Genomic DNA, 22382 nt, shown 5'->3' with positions numbered 1-22382 from the left:
TGCCTGTGTACTGTACAATTAAGATAAGAGGAATTTTGACCTACTTGTAAATTGTATATCTTGAAATAGAGTACACAGGTCATCCTTCTTTCCATTCGTTGGTTACTCTACATTGCTTGCAGCAAAACCATTTAAGGCATGCCATAAATAGGTGTCCAGTTTCCTTGTATTTTCAACCCAACAGTCAAACCATCAAACGGCTGGCTTATATTTTTTATTTTTTTGTCCTAATTTTTTTTTTCTGATCACCATGGCAACTGTAGATCAACAAAGGCTAAGGTGGCATCTTCCTTGGCTGCAAAGAGGAGGAGTGTTTAGTTCCGCTTTAAAGCATACTGTGGATTTGTAACATTCGCAGCTGCTTCTGCTCTCAATTAAACTGTCAAGCAGTAAAATGGCTGGTGTCATAATCACATGTGCAGCACCATGTCAGCTTTCTTGGCTACAAAAGAGAGGAGGGTTTAGTATCGCTTTAATGCCAGGTCACCATCACAATCTGTGTGTGTTTCCTGCCCCTCACTATGGCAAGAGCGGAGAAAGGGCTGCTATGATGACCTCAGGCAGGGGATTCTCGTGTATTTCTCTTACCTAATCTTTTACTTCCCCCCACACAGGTTAACCTCCAGGAAATGGGGATGGGATGGAGGGGAGGGAGTCAGAAACCTAGTGGTAGGAGAGGGTAAAGAGCCTGGTACCATGTAGCAGTGTTAATTTTGGCAGCAAATTTTGATTTTAGTTTTAGTCTTAGTCTTGAGACTAAATTGGCATTTTAGTCTTCTGCAATTGTTTTAGTCTTATTTAGTTGACTAAATCTCCAGTACATTTTAGTTGACTAAAATGTCCTACGTTTTAGTCGACTAAAATCTCCAGTACATTTTAATTGACTAAAACTCATTTTAGTCGTCTAAATCTATTGGGTGTAATTAAATTGTATTGCATTAGTTAACATTTCTCTACAATTTCCAAACTCGTTATATACTGCTGGAGTGAAAAATCTAATATGTTATTATTTATGATATTGAGGTATGAACATGCACTACAGACCAGTGTTAATTTTGAAGTCAAATCTCAATTTAGTTCTAGTCTTAGTCTTTTGACTAAAATGGCATTTTAGTTTGTCATATTTTAGTCGACTAAAATAGTATTCATTTAGTCGACTAAAATGTTTAGTCGTTTTAGTTGACAAAATTGCACAGCCATGTATTCGCTGTGACCAAACATGGCAATCGCATGTTAGTTGTACACAAACAATGGCGTCACAGTGAGCACATGGTACATGGCCAGTCATTGCATGTAATATGCAATCCTAGTGTAAAGAATTGTTTATTTATTTTTTTTTTTTTAAACGGTCTTCAGGGCAGTACAGTGTATCCACTGACTAGTGGCAGTATGTTAAAAAAATATATATAAACCTACTACCACCAGTCAGTGGAGACGCTGTACTGCACTGAAGACTGTATTTAAAAAAAAAAAAAAAAAAAAGTGAAAAATAACGAATCTTTTTTAATTTTAAATAATCTTTATTCAAATCTTCAGAACATATAAAATAGATTCTCATTACAAAAATTCTTAAATACATCATATCCAAAACATTTTATATATATATTCGCAAAGAAGAAAAAAGTTACTATCTGATTTTCCCCCTTTTAACCCTTCCCACCCACCCCTATATCCCATATTCACCCTCCCACCTATCTTAATCGCAACTTACAATATACCTTCATAAATACACTTAATACCATACCTTCATTACCTTATCTATTTCCTACACACATCTTACGTAGGATAACCCAGTTCCTCTAACCAAGGCTTCCATATTTTTTTAAATTCCTTTAAGTTTCCTCTCCTTGCATATACTACCCTTTCTTTCCATACTGTTTCAGTTACTGTTTTAAACCAGTCATCTTTTGAAGGGGGTTTCTCTGCCTGCCATCTCTGTGCTATTAATTTTCTCGCCTGGAAAAGGCACCTTAGCACCGTTTTAGTTTTAATATTCCCCAGACTCTCCCCTACTCCCAAGATACATAGTTTGGGGTCCATTCTGAGAGTCAGCTTAAAGATCTTATTTATGCTATCTAATATTTCCGTCCAATAACGGAATAATTTTGGACATTTCCAGATCATATGCATCAGGTCCCCTATATTCTGGCACCTAGGGCATTTGGCGTCCCCCCTCCGCCCCCATTCAAACAGTTTTTTAGGGGTATAGTAGGTTCTATGTAAGAGCATTAAATATGACATCTTCTGGGCCGGCAAAACTGTAGCTTGGTTCCCTCCTGCCAGTATCTTCTTCCATTGTCCATCTAAAATTCTACCCAGGTCCCTTTCCCAATTACTTCTACACTTGAGCTTCCCTGAACCCATAATGATGTTGCTGCATATATATGGATAAAGTTCCGCTATGGATCCACCAGAACTATTTATTCTTTCAAAAATGGGAGAGCTATTCCACCGCGGACCTTGTTCCCCAAACTGAGCTTTTAAAGCATGTCTAATTTGTAAATAATTATAATATGAGTAGTTAGGTATCTCAAACTCTTCTTTTAATGAGGCAAACGTTTTAAGGGAACTGCCATTATATAGTTGGTCCAAGCTAACTATGCCCTTTGTTTCCCATATCTTAATTTTCCCCATTGGCCTTAACTCTTGTAAGTTCTTATTGTCCCATAACGGGACACCTTTTAACCATACCCCCCATTCCCCTCAGATCCTTTATGGTTTTCCAAACTTTTATTATTAGCTTAACCGTAGGGGGTCTGTAGACGAATGAGTTTGCCTCCAAAACCTTCACTAGTGTCTTATGTGGTGCCCCTATAGTCATCAGTCCCCCATTATTTTCTCCTTCAGGGTCAGTTACTGATATCAAATGTTGTAGTTGGGCTGCTAAGAAGTAACCCTGCAGGTGTGGTACTGCCAGGCCCCCCTCTAAAGTTGATAATTGTAAGGTTTGTAAGCTTATCCTAGATTGTCTACCTTTCCAAATTAGAGCTCTTAGCAATGTATCTATTTTTTTTAAACCATTTCCTATGAATCCATATTGGCGAGTTGTGCATTATATATAATAGCTGAGGTAACCACAGCATTTTAATCAAGTTACATCTTCCAGCAACTGAAAGAGGGAGTCCTCTCCATATATCGATCTTATTCTTAAATTTGGATAACAGAGGGGTTAAATTGTTTTTAATAAAGTCATTGGGGTCTTTAGTTATATATATATATGCCTAAGTATTTTGTTATCTCTACTATTTCTATTTGGATCTTTTCCAAACAGGAGCTCTTCCTAATTGGGTCTAATGGCAACAATGCTGATTTCTCCCAGTTTATAGTGAGACCAGAGAGTGCTCCGAATCTTGAGAAGATGTCTATCACCTGTCTAAGTGATCTCTCCGTATCTCCTAAAAATATAAGAACATCATCCGCATACAGCGCAATCCGCTCTTCTCTGTCCCTTCTCCTAAACCCTTCCAAAGTTCTATCCTGCCTTACTGCAATGGCTACTGGTTCCATTGCCAGCGCAAATATCAAAGGTGACAGGGGACACCCCTGCCTTGAGCCTCTTCCAAGTCTGAACCCCTCCGAAGAGACATTATTAACTCTGACCTTTGCACTGGGGTTATTGTAGAGAATTTTAACCCAATTAATATAAGAGGGACCAAATCCAAACTCCTTCAGTACACGCCAAATATACCCCCATTCAAGACTGTCAAATGCTTTAACAACATCTAGCATCATCACCGCCCTTGAGCCTACATTTTCAGTTGGGATCTGCAGGTTCAAAAACAGCCTTCTAATATTCTTGCTAGTTGATCTATGGGGTATAAATCCCGTTTGGTCATAATGAACCAATTTATGGATTACTTTCTTTAATCTGGCAGCCAGAACCTTTGCTAGGATCTTTACATCCGAGCATAGCAGAGAGATAGGCCTGTAAGACCCAGGCTCTAGAGGGTCTTTCCCTTCCTTATGTAACACTATGATCGTAGCTTCCGTCATTGATACGGGAAGCTTCCCCTCTTTCTTTGCCCACTCAAACACTCTAAGTAGTTCCGGCAGTAATACCGTCCCATAGTTTTTATAAGTCTCAGCGGGGAGACCATCAGGACCAGGGGATTTCTGATTTTTCAATTCTGTTACCGCTAGTTTAATTTCCTCCAGAGTTAACGGGGCCTCCAATTCCTCGTTGTCAAGCTCTGTAAGGGAGGGCATCCCAATATTCCCAAAAAATTTATCTAGTTCCCCTCCTCCCATGGTTCCCCGGGATGTATACAGTTCTTCATAAAAGTTCTTGAATGTGTCTGTAATCTCACCCACCTGAGAAGAGATCTCACCCCTCCTAGTCCTAATAGCAGGTATCATGGAAGGGGGGAGCCAGACCTGACCAAATGGGCCAGCATCTTCCCGACTCTTTCCCCCTCCCCATATACAATTTGGTTCTGAAATAATCTCTTATTTTCAGATTTCCTAATCATTACGTCCTTGTATATTTGTTGCTTATTTTCCCATATATTTTGTTTTCCTGGTGTTGGCTCCTTCACATACTCCCTTTCTGCTGTTATTAACTCTTTCCTAGTCTTATCCTCCCAGTTCAACGAAGATTTTTTAATTCTAGAGACTTGTTGGATTAATAAACCCCGCAAATAAGCCTTCAATGCATCCCACATTATCCCTCTTGTTGTGGTATCTGCATTAAAGCTTATGAACTCATTTAGCTTAGCTATTATCCCATTCTGATCCTCTATTATTCCAAACCATATTGGGTTCATCTTCCACACTCTACAAAACTTATTATTATTTATACTTCTCGAGACCATCAGCAACGAGTGGTCGGAGACTCCCCTGGGTTGATAAATTATATCTTTAATTATTTGAGACCCTAGCTCATTTGCCAGTACAAGATCTATTCTTGAAAGTGTAGAATAAGAGCCCGAGTAGCATGAGAATTGTAATGTCACAGAGTTCCGTATTCTCCAAAGATCCAACAAACCAGCTTCACAAAGGAAATGACTCATACGGTTTCCCTGTAACCCCTGTCCCTGATTACCTGGAGGGAACCTATCTATTTTTTTATTTATGACCACATTGAAGTCCCCGACCACAATAATTGGTATGCTAGTCTTGTCCATGATAAACTCCAATAGGCAGTACAAAACATCTAATTTGAAGGGAGGTGCGATATAAACGTTTGCTAATACATATTCCTGATTTTCTATTACACAGTGCAAGAAGATATACCGGCCCTCAACATCTATTTTGCACTGTCTGCAGGTGAAAGCCACCCCTCTCCCAATTAACACTGACACCCCCCTAGAATAGGTAGTGTGCACGGAGTGAAATTGGCACTGAAATCTCTTGTTCCTTACTTGGGATTTAGTGTCTTGATTCAAGTGTGTCTCCTGCAGACAGGCAATTCTTATTTTAAAAATATCCAACATATCAAATACAGCTGCTCTTTTGGCATAGGTACCCAACCCGCGGACATTCCATGAACCAATATTTAATACCATTGGTTTTTTAGGTAACATCCATCAAAAAGAAACAGAAAGTAGCAACAAGAATTCAAACCTAATAATGTCAAGGAGAGATACCCAATTAGCCATAGGGATTCTATAAATATTAACCCAGTAGTATATTTCTTACTCTTACCCTTTGTGTCAACAATTACCTTCCCCATGATTGCAAAACAAACCCATATTTTCACGCTGTAAACATTCATATTCTATCTGTATTTCTTTTTAGTGCCCAATGTGTTATCCTATATATTATCCTATCTTCCAGTGTACTATGTGTATTTAGTTTTACCAGTGCCCAATGTATATTCCAGTGTACAATATATCTTCTTGTGAATCTGTGTACTATAAATTCCCTTATTAGGTATATTCCTACTCTTATACCCATTACCCTCCCCCTCCCACCCCAACCCCCATCCACCCAAAAACCCTCCCTCAATGACCTCCCTCCCCCCACCCCGCACCACTCTAGGTTACCCCTAAGGGCTTTTTTAACCACTTGAGCCCCGGACCATTATGCTGCCTAAGGACCAGAGGTCTTTTTCCAATTTGGCACTGCGTCGCTTTAACTGCTAATTGCGCGGTCATGCAATGCTGTACCCAAACGAAATTTGCGTCCTTTTCTTCCCACAAATAGAGCTTTCTTTTGATGGTATTTGATCACCTCTGCAGTTTTTATTTTTTGCGCTATAAACGGAAAAAGACCGAAAATTTTGAAAAAAAATGATATTTTCTACTTTTTGTTATAAAAAAAATCCAATAAACTCAATTTTAGTCATACATTTAGGCCAAAATGTATTCGGCCACATGTCTTTGGTAAAAAAAATGTCAATAAGCATATATTTATTGGTTTGCGCAAAAGGTATAGCGTCTACAAACTAGGGTACATTTTCTGTAATTTACACAGCTTTTAGTTTATGACTGCCTATGTCATTTCTTGAGGTGCTAAAATGGCAGGGCAGTACAAAACCCCCCCAAATGACCCCATTTTGGAAAGTAGACACCCCAAGGAAATTGCTGAGAGGCATGTTGAACCCATTGAATATTTATTTTTTTTGTCCCAAGTGATTGAATAATGACAAAAAAAAAAAAATATTTACAAAAAGTTGTCACTAAATGATATATTGCTCACACAGGCCATGGGCATATGTGGAATTGCACCCCAAAATACATTTAGCTGCTTCTCCTGAGTATGGGGATACCACATGTGTGGGACTTTTTGGGAGCCTAGCCGCGTACGGGGCCCCGAAAACCAAGCACTGCCTTCAGGATTTCTAAGGGTGAAAATTTTTGATTTCACTCTTCACTGCCTATCACAGTTTCGGAGGCCATGGAATGCCCAGGTGGCACAAACCCCCCCCCAAATGACCCCATTTTGGAAAGTAGACACCCCAAGCTATTTGCTGAGAGGCATGGTGAGTATTTTGCAGCTCTCATTTGTTTTTGAAAATGAAGAAAGACAAGAAAAAACTTTTTTTTTTTTTTCTTTTTTCAATTTTCAAAACTTTGTGACAAAAAGTGAGGTCTGCAAAATACTCACTATACCTCTCAGCAAATAGCTTGGGGTGTCTACTTTCCAAAATGGGGTCATTTGGGGGGGTTTTGTGCCACCTGGACTTTCCATGGCCTTCGAAACTGTGATAGGCAGTGAAAAGTGAAATCAAAAATTCACGCCCTTAGAAAGCCTGAAGGGCGGTGCTTGGTTTTCGGGGTCCCGTACGCGGCTAGGCTCCCAAAAAGTCTCACACATGTGGTGTCCCCGTACTCAGGAGAAGCAGCAGAATGTATTTTGGGGTGTAATTTCACATATTCCCATGGCATGTTTGAGCAATATATCATTTAGTGACAACTTTGTGCAAAAAAAAAAAAAAATTTGTCTCTTTCCCGCAACTTGTGTCGCAATAAAAAATATTCCATGGACTTGACATGCCTCTCAGCAAATAGCTTGGGGTGTCTACTTTCCAAAATGGGGTCATTTGGGGGGGTTTTGAACTGTCCTGGCATTTTATGCACAACATTTAGAAGCTTATGTCACACATCACTCACTCTTCTAACCACTTGAAGACAAAGCCCTTTCTGACACTTTTTGTTTACATGAAAAAGTTTTTTTTTTTTGCAAAAAAATTACTTTGAACCCCCAAACATTATATATTTTTTTAAAGCAAATGCCCTACAGATTAAAATGGTGGGTGTTTCATTTTTTTTTTCACACAGTATTTGTGCAGCGATTTTTCAAACGCATTTTTTGGGGAAAAAACACACTTTTTTAAATTTTAATGCACTAAAACACACTATATTGCCCAAATGTTTGATGAAATAAAAAAGATGATCTTAGGCCGAGTACATGGATACCAAACATGACATGCTTTAAAATTGCGCACAAACGTGCAGTGGCAACAAAATAAATACATTTTTAAAAGCCTTTAAAAGCCTTTACAGGTTACCACTTTAGATTTACAGAGGAGGTCTACTGCAAAAATTACTGCCCTCGATCTGACCTTCGTGGCGATACCTCACATGCATGGTGCAATTGCTGTTTACGTTTGACGACAGACCGCCGCTTGCGTTCGCCTTAGCGCGAGAGCAGGGGGCGACGGGTGCTTTTTTTTTTTTTTTTTTTTTTTTCTTATTTTTTTGCTTTTTTATCTTATTTTTAAACTGTTCCTTTCATTTTTTTTTTTTTTTTAATCATTTTTATTGTTATCTCGGGGAATGTAAATATCCCCTATGATAGCAATAGGTAGTGACAGGTACTCTTTTTTGAAAAAATTGGGGTCTATTAGACCCTAGATCTCTCCTCTGCCCTCAAAGCATCTGATGACACCAAGATCGGTGTGATAAAATGCTTCCCCAATTTCCCAATGGCGCTATTTACATCTGGCGAAATCTAAGTCATAAAATGCTCGTAGCTTCCGGTTTCTTAGGCCATAGAGATGTTTGGAGCCACTCTGGTCTCTGATCAGCTCTATGGTCAGCTGGCTGAATCACCGGCTGCATTCTCAGGTTCCCTGTTGAGACAGGAGAGCCAGAGAAAAACACGGAAGACGGTGGGGGGGGGGCATTCCCTCCCATGGCTTGTAAAAGCAGTCTAGAGGCTAATTAGCCGCTAGGATTGCTTTTACATGAAAGCCGACCGCTGGCTGAAAAGAATGATACCAAGATGATACCTAAACCTGCAGGCATCATTCTGGTATAACCATTCAAAGTCGTGAATGGCGTACCTGAAGACAAAAAAATGGTTAACAATAAAGCACAGTAAACGGTAAAGTATAAAAAATTGCATACCTGAAAAGCAAACATGATAAAACATAACAATAAAACATTGCAGAATAGAATACAGTAAAAAAGAGCAGAACGAGAGAGAGAATAGAGAGAGAGAGAACAATAAAACGACAACTATTTTTTTAAATTTTATATATATATTTTTTTTTTTTTATACTTTTTTTGTAACTAACTTTTATAACGGTAACCGGTTCCAGATAATTTCATTTGGGCAGTGTTGCATGACTGAGTAACTGTAATTCAAAGTTTGACAGTCCTGAAATCTGAAAATTGGCCTGTGAAGAAAGGGGTGGAAGTGTTCGGTATTGAAGTGGTTAAAGGTGACCTGAACTGCCTTTTAAAGCTTTTTTTCCCACTCCTCACAAAATCATTGTAAGATTTATTGAACCTGATTTTTTTTCTGCATCAAAAATGCATGGAAAGTAGGATATATGGTTTCAAATGGCATAGTGTTCACACCAGTGCAGTCAGTTCCAGGGCGTTCCAGTTCCAGAAAAAAATAGAACATGCTGCATTTTTCCTGGACTGTACTAAAACGCGGTAAAACTCATCAAAAATGCACCAGACCCCAGTATAGTGAAAAAATAAAAACAGGAAAAAAGTAAATAAAAAAATCTGGAATTGTATCAAAAATGCACCAAAACATGGAACAAACACGTTGAAAATGCCTTAAAAACGTGCATGGAGGAATGCATCTGAATCTAATCTGGAGTGCGTTTTTGTGGTTTGAACCAGCCCTAAATCCCAAAGGGTATGCACTGCTAATGTGAGATGTATATAACCAGTTATTTTAACTGAAGTTTGAGTAATGAATAGCAGAGAGTGCTACATTACATATTCTTTAGTAGAAGAATATGAAAATCTAGACACAGCCTGGAGTTTTCACCTGTGAGAATCCATCATTCCTAACCCTCTAAAGTGGGGGTCAGCAACCCCGGCATATGTGCCAACGTTGGCACGCGGTGCCTTTTTCAGTGGTATGCGCTGGACACTATCCAGCAGCATCGCTAGCAGGGTACCCTGCCCCCAGCACTTTCGCTGTTTCGAGGGATGCAAGGCAGGAAGTGGAGTGGTAGAAGTGATATGCACTGGTGGAACAGGTTTGCAAGGGGGCACAGATGTACAGTGGTAGGTCAGATGACCAGGGGGGTACAGTGGTGGTAAAGATGTGCAGAGGATTACAGTGGTGGGATGGATGTACAGGGGGTTACAGCGGTGGAAATGATGTACAGGGAGTTACAGCGGTGGGACGGATGTGCAAGGGGTTACAGTGGTGGGACTGATGAGTGGGGGGGGGGGGTACAGTGGTTGGACAGATGAGCAGGAATACAGTGGTGGCCCAGCCATTTAGAATTCTTCTAAAATCTTATGAATTATATTAATCAACTGATACTTTTAAAAACATAAAGTCAAGATTATCTGCAAACTATACTGTGTTCACTGTTCTAATGGCACCTTGGAACAAATATTGGCATATATGTAGCCTAAATTTTATATATATTACTTTTTTTTTTTTTTCTGCTGGAACTTGTGTAATGTCTTTTGAACCGGTGAACACAGCACAATGTGAGCATAAGAGATAAAAAGTGAGAATGATAAGGGACTGTGTTTTAAGGAGTGGTCAAGCAGTGTCTAAAGCAGGGTATACAAGTTAGGTTTTTTTTTTTTTTAACAAAACGGAACTGAACCCCGCATAAAATCACACATGATGTGTGATGCAGCAGGGATCTCCCATGGTGTGCTATTGTATTCTGAACCCCCTTCCCGCTAGAAGATGCAGATCAGAATACACAGTTGGTTGCAAACACTGATTAAATGCTGGTTATCCAGGATGACCATTCAGTCATTAAAGGGTAATTCCACTTTTGTGGGGGGAAAAATTTGCAAATAAAGAAAAACAATATAGCGTATCCAATTTTTGTGATTCAAGTCATATTGTAATTGAATGTTATTACCTTTCCTTTTCAATCTGCAGCCGCTGTAATTTTCTGTAATGCCGCGTACACACGAGCGGACTTTTCAACTGGACTGGTCCGCCGGACCGAGTCTGGCGGACAATTCGACCGTGTGTGGGCTTCATCGGACCTGCAGCGGACTTTTTCGGTTGAAAATCTGACGGACTTTAGATTTGGAACATGTTTCAAATCTTTCCGACGAACTCGAGTCCGGTCTAAAAGTCCGCTCATCTGTATGCTAGTCCGACGGACAAAAAAACGATGCTAGGGCAGCTATTGGCTACTGGTTATCAACTTCCTTATTTTAGTCCGGTCGTTCGTCATCACGTACAAATCCGTCAGACTTTGGTGTGATCGTGTGTAGGCAAGTCCGTTCGTTGGGAAAGTCCGTCGGATAGACCGTGGGACCAGTCCGGTTGAAAAGTCCGCCCGTGTGTACGCTGCATTACATGCAATATGGCTACCTGGAGGTGTTCTAATTTCCTACTTGTTATTGACTCACTGATTTTCCCAGAATTCTGTACTTAGATACACATTAGTTTGTTGGCAACAAAAAATACTCTACATGTTCTACACATCTTACAAATGCACACTTTTTAACCACTTCAGCTCTGAAAGGTTTACCCCCCCCCCCCCTTCACGACCAGACCATTTTTTGCGATACGGCACTGCGTTACTTTTTTCCCCACAAATAGAGCTTTCTGTTGGTGGTATGATCACCTCTGTGGTTTTTATTTTTTGCAATCTAGACGAAAAAAAAATGATGATTTTGAAAAATCAATTTTTAACTTTCTGCTATAAAACATATCCAATAAAAACATGTAAAAAAAAAATTTTTTTATCAATTTTTATCCCAATATGTATTCTGCTACATATTTTTGGTAAAAAAAATCCCAATAAGCGTATATACATTGGTTTGCGCAAACGTTATAGCATCTACAAACTATGGGATATATTTGGTTTGCGCAAAAGTTATAACATCTACAAACTATGGGATATATTTGTGGAATTTTTTTTTTTTTACTAGTAATGACGGCAATCACCGACTTTTATAGCGGGACTGCGACATTGCGGTGGACAAATCTGACACGAAGTGACACTTTTTTAGGAACCAGTGACACTAATACAATGATCAGTGCTAAAAATATGCACGGTCAGGGGAACGGGTTAACAGGGGCGATCAAAGGGTTAAATGTGTGCCTAAAATTCTTACTAACGGTGGGGGTTGCTTGTACTATGGGAAGACAGAGATCCGTGTTCCTACTTTGCAGAAACACAGGATCACTACCTCCCCTACTGACAGAACGGCAGTCTGCCTTACATAGGCAGACTGCCGTTCTGCGTCTGTCCCGAAAGATCGGCGGGTCCTGGCGGACCTGCTGATTTGGCTCCTGCTGTGTCCAATTACAGCAGAAGGGTGTGCGCCCCAGACATGCATGATCGCGTACATGTATGAGATCCTGCACAGGAGCACTGCCAGGTGTGTGTGTGTGTGTGTGTGTGTATACATATACAGTAGGCAAGCGGTTAATATAATATATAAAAAAATGCTATAAAATTTAGTTTTAGTGTATACAATATAATCTCCAATTTTTGGTAATGTGTAAAAGATGACATATACAAATATGTCAAGCCTCAAAATTGTGCACACCCACGAAGTGTGGAAAAATGACACAATTGTCCATAGTTGATGCTTTAAAAGTCTTTAAAGGTTATCCATTTTAGAGTTAAAGTGAGTTAACCACTTGCCAACTGCGCCACAGTCGAATGATGGCTATAGCACTGTCGGCTAGTTCTGGGAGGGCGTACAGTGATGTTCTCCCATGAACGAGCTTCTCGCGCACCCCCTGGGGCACGCATCTGGCAGTGTCTGTGACCGCCAGGTCCTCGGTACCCATCCCGTCGCAGATCGGGGTAAAGGGCCAATCCCAGAATCCAATGACAGAGCGGTCCCTATAAACAAACCAGCGTCATGTCCCCATCAGTGCACATCTGTACATTAGTTCTCTAAAGTGCCACATCTGTGCCATAAAAGTGCCCCTACAGGCATCAGAGAGTGCATATCAGTGGATCCTCGTCAGTGCCCTAAAAATGTGCGTGTAAAAAAAAAAAAAAAAAAAAAAAAAAAAAAAAATGCAAGTTTGCTTTCCAAAATGGGGTCATTTTGTGGGTGTTTCCATTGTCCTGATGCTCCAGGGCCTTCAAAAGTATGATAGGTAGTCAGGAAATTAGATGTGTAATTTATACTACAAGAACATCTGTGGTCTGTGGTCCCCTGGTCAACCAAGCCCCTGCTGGGAGACCGTTTTTGAAGACCAGCCAGGGACAACCACAGTTTGGCCTCTGTTCCAGGTACAATCCGAAAGCTTTTGCTATTAAGAGGGTTGTCTGCAAATGCTGGGGAATTCTTTCCCAGGACCCACTGCTAGTTAGCACCATCCCCTCTAGGCCAAATGTTATCTTTCGGAGACTGAGAGACTTGAGGAGCATTGTGTCATCCAGCAGAGTGAAGGCGAAGACCAGAGCTCCTACCGCAGGTTGGAAATTTATCTTTGACCAGAAGGGGGGCTACAGATGTGGGTACCCAACTGTGGGGGCATTTAGTTTCATATGGCACAGGAGAAAGGCGTCCATGGGGGTTGATTGGCATCCGATCAGTTTATCAATTGCAGCACGCAGTATGTAGTGTGCGGTTTGTTATGCCTATGTGGTCTTCTTTAAGTGGGCCGCACCTCATTGTCCTTGAGGACTCGCTCAAGGACAAGAGGAACAGCCTCTCTGGATTCGACAATTTTTTGTTTTTTTAATCACTTTAGAGACCTTTTATGATGGAAACCCCAAGGGTCTTAAAGTGTTTGGGGGGTGGAGGCCATCAGTGGAGATTGTGATGATGGGAGGAGGTTAAAGAAGCTGCGCCAGAGAGACTTTCTGGGTCCACCGATTGGGCTCCTTGGGGGTGTGTATATATATATATATATATATATATATATATATTATAATGTGTGTATGTATGTGTATATAATAGTGTGTGTGTGTATGGCAAGGTCCCAGGCCTCCTTCAGTCTAATGAGAACCTTCAGGGGCCAGAGATGGCTGACATCCATCTGTATGTGGTGGGTTTTAAAGCATAGTGGGTGTAATGCAAGGTAGATTCATTGGGCGCCAGACGCTTCTTGAATACAAAGAGATTTTCGTTCTCTTAACCACTTATGGACCGCCCAACGTTGTTATACGTCGGTACTTTGAAGAGAAATGGCAGCAGCTAGCCCGGTATCCTCTTCTTCAGTGGGAGGTCCGCTTCAAGATAAAAGTGGTCTTTACGACGGATCCACCGCAAGATCACTTTTATCGGCCGGCGGGAGAGGGGCCTCCCACCGCACTCTGGTAGCGGCAGAGGCGATCAGATCCTCTACCTAGCCTGACATGGAGACGAGTGAGGGGAAGATGGCCACACATCTCCATATCATTGCAGGGCGGAAGCGATGTCAAAACGTAATTTCCGCCCATAGCTCTTAAGGGACCATTATTTATTTATTTATTTTTTTCAAATGACAACATTTTTATTTTTTTATTGCATTTTAGTGTAAATATGAGATCTGAGGTCTTTTTGACACCAGGTCTCATATTTAAGAGGTCCTGTCGTGCTTTTTTTCTATTACAAGGGATGTTTACATTCCTTGTAATAGGAATAAAAGTGACACCATTTTTTTTTTTTTAAACAGTGTATTATTATTATTATACAGGATTTATATAGCGCCGACAGTTTACGCAGCGCTTTACAACATTAGGGCAGACAATACAAGTACAATACAATTCAATACAGGAGGAATCAGAGGGCCCTGCTCATTAGAGCTTACAATCTAGGAGGGAGGCTCAAGTTATACAAAAGGGTAATAGCTGTGGGGGATGAGCTAATGGAGAAAATAGAAAACAGTGTAAAAATAACCTCCACTTCTCTGCTGAGTCCCTAGCATGGCACTCAAGATACTTCTCAAGCTTCACCCCACTGGCCTGCTCGGTCCCTGGCTTGACACACAAGGCTGCCCTCTGCTGGCTGGGTCCCTGGCTTAATACCCACTGAAGTTTCCAGATTCTTCACTGTCCCCAGTTTGTGAGAATACTGCTCCGGTACTTGCTTCAGCTACTCACTTTGGTCCCTCGTAATAAGGTGGATGGTCCCTTAAGAAAACCCCTGCCTATCGGCTGGGATACCCCATATGCCCATAATCTGACCTTGCATTGCCCTTCTCGTATCTAATGGCACCAGGTACCCAGCCATCTAGTGGTAAAAGAGGTGCAGCAATTACTGACTTATTCCGCGTACACAAGGTCAGATTTTCCGTCGGGAAATGTTAGATGTGAGCTTGTTGTCAAAGTCCGACCGTGTGTATGCTCCATCGAACATTTGCTGTCGGACTTTCCGCCAACAAATGTTTGATAGCAGGTTCTCAAATTTTCCGCCAACAAAGTTCGTCACACAAGTTCACGCATGCTCGGAATCAAACAGAAGGAGCCGCACTGGCTATTGAACTTCCTTTTTCTTGGCTCGTCGTACCTCACCGCGTTCCCACGTTCGTAATTGTTGGCCAACATTTGTGTGACCGTGTGTATGCAAGACAATTTTGCGCCAACAACCTTCGGAAAAAAAAAAATACACGGTTTTGTTGGCGGAAAGTCCGATCGTGTGTACGGGGCATTAGTGTGAAATCAATTGATCCCTAACAATAGACCAAGGTAGGTATACCAGGCAGGTAAACTGAGATGATATATATAATCTCTATCTCTCTATCATTCATTATTTCTTGGCAATTTTTCAGAGAATATGAATACCGCAAACTTTTTTTTTTTTTTTTTGTTTTCTTTCACTCATGGTTAGTGTTTAGCGGAAGCCATTTATTATCAGCTGTATTTATGCTTTTTAAATCCGAATGAAAACCGAAACTACCCAAATCACCCTGATCAAAAGTTTACATACCCTGGTGATTTGGGCCTGATGACATGCACACAAGTTGACACAAAGGGGTTTGAATGGCTATTAAAAGTAACTATCCTCACCTTCTGTTTGCTTGTAATTAGTGTATGTATAAAAGGTCAATGAGTTGATGGACTCCTGACAGACCCTTGCATCTTTCATCCAGTGCTGCACTGACATTTCTGCATTCTGAGTCATGGGGAAAGCAAAAGAATTGTGAAAGGATCTGCGGGAAAAGGTAGTTGAACTCTATAAAACAGAAAAGGGATATAAAAAGATATCCAAGGAATTGAGAATGCCAATCAGCAGTGTTCAAACTCTAATCAAGAAGTGGAAAATGAGGGGGTTCTGTTGAAACCAAACCACGCTTAGGTAGACCAACTAAAATTTCAGCCACAACTGCCAGGAAAATTGTTCGGGATGCAAAGAAAAACCCACGAATAACTTCAGGTGAAATACGGGACTCTCTGAAAACACTTGGTGTGGCTGTTTCAAGATGCACAATAAGGAGGCACTTGAAGAAAGATGGACTGCATGGTTGAGTCGCCAGAAGAAAGCCATTTACTATGCAAATGCCACAAAGTATCCCGCTTACAATACGCCAAACAGCACAGAGACAAGCCTCAAACCTTCTGGCACAGTCATTTGGAGCGATGAGACCAAAATTGAGCTTTTTGGCCACAACCATAAACACTTCATTTGGAGAGGAGTCAACAAGGCCTATGATGAAAGATACACCATTCCTACCGTGAAACACAGAGGTGAATCGCTGATGTTGTTTTGGGGATGTGTGAGCTACAAAGGCACAGGAAATTTGGTCAAAATTGATGGCAAGATGAATGCAGTATGTTATCAAATACTGGAGGAACATTTGCATTCTTCAGCCAGGAAGCTGCGCATGGGACGTATTTGGACATTCCAACATGACAAAGACAATGACAAAGACAATGACAAAGTTGCACCATAGGGAAGGCTGAACTCCAAACAATTGATGCTTTATAACTATGGTGTTGGAGAAGACTCTTGAAAGTCCCTTGGACGGCAAGAAGATCAAACCAGTCAATCCTGAAGGAAATCAACCCTGAATATTCACTGGAAGGACAGATCCTGAAGCTAAAACTCAAATACTTTGGCCACCTAATGCAAAGAGAGGACTCAATGGAAAAGACCCTGTTGCTGGGAAACATGGAAGGAAAAAGGAGAAAAGGAGGGAAGAAAACAAGGTGGATAGATATCATCATCGAAACAATGAACATTAAATTAAGCAAGCTCCGGGAGGCAGTGGAGGACAGAAAAGCCTGGCATGCTAAAGTCCATGAAATTACAAAAAGTCGGACACGACTAAATGTTTAACCCTTTCATGACTAAGCCTATTTTTGAAATTTGGTGTTTACAAGTTAAAATCCATATTTTTTGCTAGAAAATTACTTAGAACCCCCAAACATTATATATATTTTTTTAGCAAAGAATCTAGAGAATAAAATAACGATTGTTGCAATATTTTTTATCACACGGTATTTGTGCAGCGGTGTTTTAAACGCAAATTTTTGGAAAAGTGACACTTTCATGAATTTTAAAAAATCCAAACAGTAAAGTTACCCCAATTTTTTTGTATAATGTGAAAGATGATGTTACACCGAATAAATAGATACCAAACATGTCATGCTTTATAATTGCACGCACTCGTGGAATGGCGACGAACTACGGTACCTTTGAATTTCCATAGGCGACGCTTTAAAAAAATTTTACGGTTACCAGGTTTGAGCTACAGAGGAGGTCTAGGGCTAGAATTATTGCTCTCGCTCTGACGATCGCGGCGATACCTCACATGTGTGGTTTGAACACCGTTTACATATGCGGGCGCGACTTCCGTATGCGTTTTCTTCGCTGCGCGAGCTCGCGGGGACAGGGGCACTTTAAAAAATTTTTTTTTTTTTTTTTTATTTAATTTATTTATTTTTGTACTTTATAAATTGTGTTTAAATTTTTTTTTTTTTTTTTTTACTTTTATTGCTGTCACAAGCAATGTAAACATCCCTTGTGACAGTAATATGTGGTGACAGGTACTCTTTATGGAGGGATGGGGGGTCTAAAAGACCCCCCATCCCTCCTTTACACTTCAAAGTATTCAGATCGCCGAAAACGGCGATTCTGAATACTGTGTACTTTTTTAAATTCGGCGCCATTGGCAGCCGAGTAAACGGGAAGTGACGTCATGACGTCGCTTCCGCATTTACAAGAAGAAGGCTGGAACGAAGCCGCTCGCAGCTTCGTTCCAGTCCGCCCCCAGCCGCCGAAGGCAGCGGAACGGACACCGGGCCTCCCGATCGCACGGGAGGCCCGGTAACAGCGGCGGGAGGCGGCGGGAGGGGGGGGATGTCCCCTCCCGCTCCTCCGGTATAACAACCGAGCGGCTTTTAGCCGCATCGGTTGTTATATACGGGTAGCCGATCGCCCGCTGAAAACAACGGTACCGGGATGATGCCTGCAGCTGCGGGCATCATCCCGGTATAACCCCGGAAAGCCGAGGACGCATATATGCGTTCGGTCGGCGGGAAGGGGTTTTTAAACAACAAATTTAGTATTGTAATTAAGCAATGTGGAGTATTACATTTAGTTTTTAGAACCTCGCTCTGTTGTATATAGTCTGTGTTGAGTGTGACCATCCCCACCCTTTCCTTTTTATAGCTGATGAAAGCTTGGGGAGCTGTCAGGATTGGTTGCAATCACTGGGTCATCATTTTTTTTTTCTTTCTGGCAGGTTGGCAGCCAGTGGGCATCATGACCGCTAATGAATTTACAAGGAGGGACCTATTTTGCCATTTCGATTTTTAAAAAAATAAAGGGCTTTTTAAAAGTGTGAGTGTCTTTACTTCTAGATTGCAATTCTTCTTTTTTTTTTTTCTTTTATGAATTGGTAGGGATACTATGTGCCACATACCCATTTATGTAGGTGGACCGTATATGAGGTTGTTTTTAAAGGAAGCTTGCAGTTAACGATAAGGGGATCCCCCTGGCAAGGTATCTACCCATGTTGAGGGTATGTGGAGGGCTGCACACTTGTTCCTCCTCTTCTGGCCTGTCAGGATGTATTCTTGGATAAGGATTTAGTATGAAATCTGGGGGGGACTTTGTGACCTTGTATGTTTGATGGATGGGCGTGCAGCCAGGTGTAGAAGGCTCCCCACTGTCAGAATATAATAACTCAGCGAGACTGATTCCCCCGTCCACATTGAATGTGTAGATGGGGGAATTGAGGCATTGTCTTTCTTTCAACCCACTGGTTTAATAAAAAAAAAATGCATAATGTACTGTATGTGCTGCTAAGGATTTTGTATGGATTTTCTAAGCACCTCACGTGTTTTGTATTTTTTTTTTTGCATGAGGTACGCCCTTAACATCTATACCAGACTCAAAGGTTCTGGTATGCATTTTGGGGATAGCTCCACGTTTTTTTTAATATTTCTGCTGTATGATGTGCTATAGCAAAAGTGAGATTTACAAAGGAAAAAAATAATATAGTTTAAATTACCGTCAAATGATATTCATTGTCAGCTTCTTAAAAAAAAAAAAAAAAAGAAAGAAACAGCACAAAGACCCCTCCAAAAGTCCTCCAAAATACATATCAAACCCTTGAAGGGCTCTGTGTGCTGTCTTGCTTTTTTTGTTTTGTTGGGGTTTTTTTTAGAAAGAAACTGGCAATGATTTCATTTGTCTGCAATTTTTTATACCGTATTTATCGGCGTATAACATGCACTTTTTTCCCCTTAAAATCAGGGGAAAATCGTGGGTGCGTGTTATACGCCGATCCCCGCTAATTGTGAGCTATCGGCGGCGATTGCCGCTGTCATTCACATAGCGTGTCGTTTTAAATATGGCGCCGCGGAGTTTGGAGGGACTCGGCGGAGCTGAACCAGCGCCGCCGAAATCACAGAGCCGAGATACACATAATTGAGTGTATTCGGCTCTCAGTCACGCCCAGTCCCGCCATTGGACCTGTGTTATGTCCATCATAGGGCGGGACTGTGAGCGGCGCCGGAAAGAGCTGAATACACTCGACTATGTGTATCTCGGCGGCGGTCGTTCAGTTCCGCCGGCGCAGACTCCCTCCGAACTCCACGGCGCCATATTTAAAACATGCAGCTATGTGTATGTCGGCGGCGGTAGGCATGGACACTGGGGGCAAGGCTGCATTGACCACTGGGGCAAAGCTGCACTGACAAGGCTGCACTGGGGCAAAGCTGCACTGACAAGGCTGCACTGGGGCAAAGCTGCACTGACAAGGCTGCACTGGGGCAAAGCTGCACTGACAAGACTGCACTGGGGCAAAGCTGCAGTGACAAGGCTGCACTGGGGCAAAGCTGCACTGACAAGGCTGCAATGGACACTGGGGCAAGGCTGCACTGACACTGAAAAGGCTGCAATGACACTAACAAGGCTGAAGATGAACACTGATGAGGCTGCATTGATGGGCATTTTAATGTAAGTTTCTTTTCCTTAAACTTCCTTCCTAAAAGTTTTTTTTCCCTAAAATTCTCTCCTAAACTTGGGGTGCGTGTTATACGCCGATAAATACAGTATTTTTTTCATTTGTAAATGTTAGTGCTACTGCACCACTTCCTGTACATCAGAGAGATGCACCTCCTTTAGAGGTCCTAAGGTATGTACAGTAAGTTAAAGGAATTGAGCATTTTTAATGTTCCATTTTAAATATTTAAAAAAATCTGTGCTCCTGGCCAAATGGAATTTTCAAAACACTTTTTTTTTTTAAAACTTTTTTTGGATTGATACATGTGCCCAGCCCCTATGCTATTTTTGACACCCCCTTGCTTATTTTTCTAGAAAATGAGAAGTTTTAATTTGACAGTTTCGGTTCTTATTGACTTCAGTGGGGTTCGGCATCCAAACGTTGACGTTTATTGGACCTTGTTTGAACCGAACCCAGGGGACTTTGACTCATCACTATTTGCCATAATGTACCATTATGCCATGTAAAAGATGACTAGTGCTCCTGTGCTCAGCCTTAGGTCTGCTTTAACTCCACAGATTTATTAAAATTCAGCATCTAGCACTATAGTGATCTCTTAATTTAAAATTGCAAATAAACTAGATTAAATTGTTCCACTCCTATAATGATGAAAGGTATTTTGTTTTTGGGAAGGTTGTTGGAAATGTTTTTTTTGTCATAGTTTAAGGAAATTTTGTATTATAACACATTTCATGTTTTCATATTGGAATATTTCCTTAATTGATGTTAGTGTTATTTGTGAAACAGATCCTGTTTTTTTTAGTTTTATCAAAATAAGCTAAATTTTTACAACTTTAATGTTCCTACTATTATTTTTACAGTATTTACTGTCTAAAATCCTACTAAATTTCTCCCACTTTGGTAAAATAACATGTTTGCTTCTATTATAACTAAATTTAAGTTTTCTTTCAGGTGTTTGCAGGGATGTTCCTGACATCGATTTTGCTGAACCGGTAGAACCTACAAAAGAGAATTTTTTTGTGCAAGGCACAACACTCCAGTTCAAGTGCAAGAAAGGTTATGATCCTGTACCAGATGCAAAAAATGTTCTAACGTGCTTAGGGAGAACATGGACTCCACATAAAACATTTTGTACACGTATGTATTTGTGGAATACTTAGTCCTCAGTGTGAAAATGTATAACACTCCTGGGTTCCAGGTCCATATGTCCGCTGGGGTGACTGAAGTCTGCTATCCTGATCTTGGATCCAGGTGGAGGTTTAGATTTCCCAGACTGCAGGAAGCTTTCCCGCTGCTTGCCACCAATGTCACGAACGTCCCACACTCCGCTTGAGTGCTTCCGTCAGTATACCGCTTCCTAAGTTCTGGAACACGAGTCCAATGGATCTGGCTATAGGAACCCCCAAGAACTAGACAACGCCAGTCTTGGAGTACATCAGGACTAACTCTTTATTTGAGATCTCACACAAATTTATACAGCAGGATGACTCAAAGCTAACCTAATTAACATGAGCTACTTTACTAAATAATTTACTCAGACCAGGTGACTCAGAGACATGACCTGTAGGACACAGACTTGTGGGCACTGAGCTTCACACAGTAGTATAAACACAATAGCAGGAGCTAATTACAATTAACAATACAAACAACAATCTCCCCCCCTCCTCAGCCTAGTCATCAACAGTTCGTCTCCTAGCCAGTCCTGGAGGCTAATGTGTTTAGCTCACTCAATTAACAGGTTGAGTTCAGAATCAAACAAACCAATAATAGTCTCTACATACATCCTGGGAGATATTGTGCACAAATATTACTGTCCCATTTTAAGTAGTCCAAGATATATTTTCTCACTCACCCTGTGCCAGGATAGCACAGGGTGACTTAGACATAAGAGGTATATGGGGAGCTGAAACAAGGACATCCCCTACTTTCCAAGGGATTCTGAGTTCCATGGGCCCTCCCGTCACAACTCCTGTATTTTAGAATCCATTTCAGAATTTTAACTCCAAGCATGTATCCCATATCTGCGTGATTCAATTCAGAGCACTACGTGCAATTTCTGTCTGCTGCCTCATTTCTCTAATATCTGTATGAGTCACTTCTGACAAGTTTTCCTGACACCAAGAGATAAAAAGGTGATAGGAGGAAGATCCAGCACACAGCTTGCGATTGACATCCTC

The 22382-nt window shown here is 41.1% G+C and overlaps 1 protein-coding gene across 1 annotated transcript in view; it reads left to right on the top strand.

The window, feature by feature from the left end:
* LOC141128475 (C4b-binding protein alpha chain-like) overlaps window positions 1-22382 on the top strand; it is a gene marked incomplete in the record, with an annotated part of 860616 nt that overhangs the window by 59645 nt on the left and 778589 nt on the right. The window contains 1 exon segment of the mRNA XM_073615781.1: window positions 21157-21342. Coding sequence (XP_073471882.1) covers window positions 21157-21342 — 186 coding nt within the window.

The sequence above is a fragment of the Aquarana catesbeiana genome, linkage group LG02, assembly GCF_042186555.1.
Source record: "Aquarana catesbeiana isolate 2022-GZ linkage group LG02, ASM4218655v1, whole genome shotgun sequence".
Classification (NCBI taxonomy): domain Eukaryota; kingdom Metazoa; phylum Chordata; class Amphibia; order Anura; family Ranidae; genus Aquarana; species Aquarana catesbeiana.
Note: the sequence above shows the minus strand (reverse complement) of the source record. Positions and strands in the feature narration are given on the sequence as shown.